The sequence below is a fragment of the Malus sylvestris genome, chromosome 15, assembly GCF_916048215.2.
Source record: "Malus sylvestris chromosome 15, drMalSylv7.2, whole genome shotgun sequence".
Taxonomy (NCBI): Eukaryota; Viridiplantae; Streptophyta; class Magnoliopsida; order Rosales; family Rosaceae; genus Malus; species Malus sylvestris.
This window is the reverse complement of record NC_062274.1, coordinates 2506685-2513298: the sequence shown is the minus strand read 5'-3', so window position 1 is coordinate 2513298 and position 6614 is coordinate 2506685. Positions and strand designations below refer to the sequence as shown.

The following is a 6614-nucleotide window of genomic DNA, read 5'->3' as shown; positions in this document are numbered from 1 at the left end:
CCTCACATCTCCAGTATTTATTTTGTGCGCTTTTAAAAGAGAATCCGACGGAGCAGCGCTCGGAATCCGCGGGATTGTGAATTCGAGTTCAATTTCGGATTTCAAATCCGCCTTTGGATCTTTCCTGTGGGGACCACCTGCCGTATTTGAACCGTAGGTTTAATGCTGCTTTTCCTTTTTCTTGGGAAGATTTCCTTTTTTTTTTGTTAAGCGACTAAATTTTTGAAATCGATGAATTTTCATTTTTTTTTAATCACTGAAATTTGAAATTTACAGAAAACGAATGGATAAATTGATGGGCCACTCACTCACACCATCCTCTATCTTCCCGTTCGTCACTTTTTCACGTTAGCTGCTTACGTGGTATGCACAAAGCCTGCTCCCTCGCTTTAGATAAAAATTAATAAAATATTACAACGTTTAAAAGACGAGGCATGAGTTTCTAATGTGACCCGAAGTTAGAGAGGTAAAATGTAATTTACCCATAACGAATACACATTTGAAACATATATTATTATAATAGATTTGTCGAGCTCTTGTGCAAGAAGATTTATAGTTGAGGTGATTAACAACGTTCACCGTTATATTGAAGTTCTTTGGTTTGAATTATCCACCTCATTTAATATCGGTCGTGTTAAACATATTGTTACAAATATGTGGTAAATGCCATGTCATGTCATAGTCTTATATGTGTGTGATTGAATTTTGCATCACGCAAATAGTGTAGCTGCATTGGTTAGAATAAATGTGTTATCCGCTTTGAAACCGAGTTCAATTTTTTTCTTACCATTTAAACTAATTTAAAATAGAATATAATGTGGTGTGATTTCTTACCATTATTCAAATGCATTTAGAAATTTTTTGTCGATAAGTATATAAAATCAAGATAATGATTGGAATTATATCCATAGCCCAACGGTATATTAGCATATTAGCCAAATTTTAAATTTCTAATTTCTAAGTAAAGAAGAAAGTATCCAATTTTGAGCGGGAAAAGGAATGAATAATCAAATCCATGTGTATTTATGGATGGGGGGATATCTATCAATTGTGAAAACTTTTATTACCAAAACTATTATCAGGAAAATTTTCTTTATAAAATTGGAAAATTCTTTCGATTTTTCTTTTTTCTAATGTTTGTAGGATAACGTAAAACGAGAGTGATTAATTATTATACTTCAATTTAATTATAATTTATTGAATATTATGTGCATGTTACATCACAACATAACAATAGTCATGTAACGTTTATAGTATTGCCTGTCATGTTCGGTGGCGAATAATAGAAAGTTGGTGCTTTTATTTAATTTATGAAACAAATTTGCGATGAGTCATATCAACACAAGTTACGCAACACCTCGAGTTTATTAATAAATGTTATTACTCATGTGTATGTTCAAACTGTGCATGTACACAATTCGTTATTTGTTAAAAGTAATTTTCTTTATTGATATATTGATTTCGCTCATATATATCAACTAAATATTCTAAAAATGATTACTTTCGCTCCAAGAATAATATTGAAATCAATTTAATAACATAAAATAAAAAACTATAAAAGTTGATTAGATCCTAAACGTTAACCCTAAACTTAAAAAATGAAAGTAATTGAAGATAATGGGCTTGGGTCTAACCTAGTCCATCAATAGGCCCAACAAGGCTCAGTCCAATCTTTTTGCGCATCAAGAAGTTGAAGTCTTTAAGCCACAACGTGGCTTTACACTACCCGACCACTGACAACACTCCAGGTCATTCCGACGGCTACGTGTCAACCACCAATTCGATTTACACACGTCACAGTAGCAGTGCCTATCGTACAGAAAAACATAGCCTGTCACAAATCACAATCACAGACGACCAAAGACAAAGAAGCCAACGATTCATAAATTCGCAATCCAAACGCCTAATTCCCAAATCTAGACTTCCATTTCCCTTTTTAGGGAAGTCTCACGGTGGCGTATTCATGCTCGCCGAGTTTGACGCGAAGAAAACACTCCAATTCTTCCACGCCGTCGTCGTCCGCCATGCCAGGTCAGGTCGTGGGGCGATTCACAATACCCAGGCGGGCTTCGGAGCCTGAGTTCCCCTTGTGGCAGCAGAACTGGTTCATATGATTACTCTTCATTATGGCGGTCGGCTGACGAATGCAGCGATTTGCAAGTCTTTTTCTTCCACAATCCGTGTTAGCCTTGCGATCGCTTCATTCATTTGAGCCAGTTGTTATTCGATTGAGGTAACGCCGATGGTCATGACTTGTGCAAACAATAGACGTGACTTTCCTTTAGACATCCAGGATGCTGACGAATAACGTCGTTGGCTGCTTTGGGATGTCATCTTGTGTGCCTCAGCAGCATGCTTCGGTGCCCCCAGCAAGGTCATGTTGATGACGGACTTGCGCCTTTGATGCTCCCCTTGCTCATTTAACAGCACCAACTTTGAAATGGCATGTTGAGAAGCAGTTGTGGCGCCAATCGATTGTCCGTTTGCGGCAGAAGTGCTCAGGATCCTTCCTTTGGTGGTTGCGAGAACAACTTGTCCCTTGCTTGATGCCATTGACTTTGAGGTGTGTTTGGATTCCTTGAACGGACAAAGAGATGAGAGGTAGAGATAGTCCAACTGGGCATGCCAAATTTGTGAACACATAAATTTTCCTAAAACAAACGAAACAAGAACATGTGTACAAAATAATATTTGTATTAATGATTATGGGGTTACAATCTCTCTGAAAATTGATCATTTGATTCGATCTTCGTAAGGTGTTATTTGTGGATGTGCGATTGATCCAAGGGCCGTCGAGGCTTGATCTTGGATGAACGGTTGAAAGTTTTCTTCAAGGGTCGTTGGGGCTTAATCTTGAAGGTTGAGGGAAGTTTCTTCAAGGGCCTTTGTGCTTGATCTTGAAGGTTAATGGATGAACGAATCTTCACGGCTTTTGGGCTTGATCTTGAAGAACTGTTGATGAACGGATCTTCAAGGGCTTTTGGGGCTTTATCTTGATGAACAGTTGATGAATGAATCTTCAAGGGCTTTTGGGCTTTATCTTGAAGAACGATTGGATATGTGGATTTGTTGATGTTGTTGATCTAAATGGACGTTGGGACTTGATCTTAGGATGAACGAATGATGAACGATGAACGCTTTCTTCAAGGGCCGTCGGGACTTGATCTTGAATTGGTGGAAGTTCCTTCAAAGGGCCGTTGGGGCTTGATCTTGAAGGTTGGGTTAATGAAGAACGAAGAGAGCTTGCTTGATCTTTCGGGATTTGCTTGGAAGCTTTGGAGTTTCAAAGCTTCAAGGTTTTGGTGTGAGGTGAATTGATTATGAATTGGTCTCCCCTAAAATGAATGAAATGACTTCTATTTATAGAATTTTCTAAAGCCTAATTTTGAATATATTATTCAGATAAAATAAATCGTTTATGCCAAGTGTTGACACGTGTCCTGTTTGATAACTTTTCTGATGACTCTCGATTTTTCGTTGAGTCACCTGCTATGTGTAAAATTTATGTGAAACGTGAATGTTGAAATTTTAATTATTGATCAACATTTATTTCACCGAAATTTCGATGTCTACATATATATTGATTTCGCTCATATATTGATTAAATTTTCTAAAAATGATTACTTTCGCTCCAAAAATAATATTGAAATCAATTTAATAACATAAAAAAAAACTATAAAAGTTGATTAGATCCTAAACGTTAACCCTAAACTTTAAAAATGAAAGTAATTGAAGATAATGGGCTTGGGTCTAACCCAGTCCATCAATAGGCCCAACAAGGCTCAGTCCAATCTTTTTGCGCATCAAGAAGTTGAAGTCTTTGAGCCGCAACGTGGCTTTACACTACCCGACCACTGACAACACTCCAGGTCATTCCGACGGCTACGTGTCAACCACCGATTCGATTTATACACGTCACAGTAGCAGTGCCTGCCGTACAGAAAAACATAGCCTGTCACAAATCACAGTCACAGACGACCAGAGACAGAGAAGCCAACGATTCATAAATTCGCAATCCAAACGCCTAATTCCCAAATCTAGAATTCCATTTCCCTTTTCAGGGAAGTCTCACGGTGGCGTCTTCAGGCTCGCCGAGTTTGACGCGAAGAAAACACTCCAATTCTTCCACGCCGTCGTCGTCCGCCGTGCCAGGTCGGGTCGTGGGGCGATTCACAATACCCAGGCGGGCTTCGGAGCCTGAGTTCCCCTTGTGGCAGCAGAACTGGTTCATAGGATTACTCTTCGTTATGGCGATCGGCTTCTTCTGCTTAGCTCTGTTCCTCATCTACAGCCTCGATCTCGACACCAGCTACGCCGCCACCGCTCCCACATCCGAGGGCGTCGGGGTTCGTCTCCGCCGCTCATTTCCGATTAATTTTTTGTTTGGAAATTTTGATAGAGATTTTGATACAATGAATTGGGATTTGGGCAGATCACATACGGCACCGTACTGAAGCTGATGCACGAGAAGACCAAGTTTCGCTTGCATTCACACGACGTGCCGTATGGCTCTGGTAGTGGCCAGCAGTCGGTCACTGGTTTTCCCAATGTCGACGACGCTAATAGCTACTGGGTATGTCGTTTTCTTCTCTTTCTCGCACTCTCTGTATCTTTGGTGTTGTTTCGTTGCAGATATTGAACTGGGTTTTTTTGGCAGATTGTTAAACCTGAGCTGGAAACAGCTGCCAAGCAAGGCGATAGCATTCCGAGCGGTACAATCATCAGGTTGCAGCACATGAGGACGAGGAAATGGCTGCACAGCCATTTGCATGCATCCCCAATTACTGGCAACCAAGAGGTTTGGCAAATCTTTCCTTATCGTACCAAATTTTCACAATGCACTATACTTTTGTTATCATGCAGTGATTTTATTGTATCTTTTGTTTGTGGTTGTGTTTGTAATTGTGAATTGGTGACACACCGTGACACTGAATGGCATAAAGTTTCTTGACATGATTTTGTGTACGAAGTTTTGGTATTATTGGTTGACAGTTTAATGTCTTTCGTTCCAAGTAAAATTGGGATCATTATGAGGTTTAATGACTTGTACAATTTGACGTGGGTGTAGGTCAGCTGCTTCGGGGGAGAAAATGAATCTGATACTGGTGATCACTGGAGGTGAGTAGCAAATTGATATGTTCTCAAAAAAATTTCCTGTCTTGGTCATCAGTGTTTCTGACGCATTGTGTTTGTATGGAATTTCGTAGGCTTACAATTGAAGGGAGCGGGAAGACTTGGAAGCAAGATCAAAGGGTTCGACTTCAGCATGTTGACACTGGTATTTATTTACATAGCCATGACAAGAAGTACACCCGCATAGCTGGGGGACAGCAGGAGGTGAGATTACTTAAACTCAACTGCATATCTATGAAATTGAGAATGAAACAACAGATTTGTTGGTAACTTGTTTCATTTGTAAGTGTGTATTGATCCTGAATTGTTAGATAATGGTGCTGATTATTGATTATGTACTAAACTCGATAGTTAGATGTTTTGCATTTACAACTATTTCTTGCTTTTGCTTTGCATTTTCACGTTTTGTTCAATTGGTGGAATAATAAGTTGGTAGTGTCTGTAGATACCGTACGCGTTTAATTGATTGTATTTAATTCAATTGCTTGGAATTAAGAAAGCCATTGTCCCGATGAGGATTACCTTATTGTTGATAATGAAATCTTCTGGTGGTATATGTATTCATCATCGCAGCAACTATACAAGGTTCTGCAGTTTAATGGAATATGAATCTTGGTATTAACTTAAGTATAAACAAACACTGATCTTCTTGAAAGTCGTTATTGACAGTCTTTCTGGATTTTAAGCTGTGCAAGAAATTATATTTTAGGTAAACTTCATATCTATGCAAGTTTTAGACAATTTTGTTTCTTGTACGGAAATGTGTCGGGTGAACTTTATGTGCTGATGTTTTTGCTATCATCACTGATATATTAACGTTGTGCTAAATACCATCCATTCGCCATAATGCAGGCTTGTGGAGTGAGAGATAAACGCGCTGACAATGTTTGGTTGGCAGCAGAAGGCGTGTACCTTCCCGTCACTGAAACTAAGTAGAAGTTGGTCATTTAGGATGAATCACTCTATGAAACAGGTATACGGGTTTTGGAAGAAATAGTAGCTGATACCTGGTCCCATAACAGTTATAGTAGGATGTTCCAATGAAGATAAATATGTTCTACAATTTACAATCTGTTAGCTAATATTGTTAATACTGTTTTCCACATAAATCCCTGTATTTGTGTTATGTTAGCTAGTAATGGAAACTTTTAGCCGTTCTTGAAGAGTGGTCTAACGGTTGCAATGAGCAGAACACTAGTCATTTTTTTGGGGTTTTTGGACTTGTGATTTTATGAGAGTTTATGCTGTTATGGGTTGAAACTAGACTGCTTTTCCGGCCCACTTGAGGGCTCTCGCGGTCCAAATGGGTAATTTTACCTTCAGAGTCGAAAGCCCGTTTGCAAGGATTAATGGTATGGTCTCTTTGCTTTTTTGGGTCATCACTGTGTGGTCATATTCCACTTACCACTAGCACCTTGGCCATCTCCAACAGAAGGATCTAGAGGGTCAAAGGACCGAAAATAGTTCAAAAATCCTCTTCA

General features: G+C 39.1%; 1 protein-coding gene across 1 annotated transcript; it reads left to right on the top strand.

The window, feature by feature from the left end:
* The first annotated feature begins 3975 nt into the window (after positions 1-3975).
* Positions 3976-6296, top strand: LOC126604161 (stromal cell-derived factor 2-like protein). The gene is made up of 6 exons (XM_050271302.1): positions 3976-4346; positions 4433-4573; positions 4658-4798; positions 5069-5118; positions 5208-5337; positions 5986-6296. Exons 1-6 carry the CDS (start codon positions 4248-4250, stop codon positions 6067-6069), a joined length of 645 nt encoding a protein of 214 aa, XP_050127259.1. The 5' UTR covers positions 3976-4247; the 3' UTR covers positions 6070-6296.
* The last annotated feature ends 318 nt before the right edge of the window (positions 6297-6614 follow it).

Coding starts and splice junctions, on each gene's coding strand:
- LOC126604161 (XM_050271302.1), top strand. CDS start 4,248: ATGGCGATCGGCTTCTTCTGCTTAGCTCTGTTCCTCATCTACAGCCTC. Junction 4,574..4,657: donor ACGACGCTAATAGCTACTGG/GTATGTCGTTTT, acceptor TTTTTTTGGCAG/ATTGTTAAACCTGAGCTGGA. Junction 4,799..5,068: donor CAATTACTGGCAACCAAGAG/GTTTGGCAAATC, acceptor ACGTGGGTGTAG/GTCAGCTGCTTCGGGGGAGA.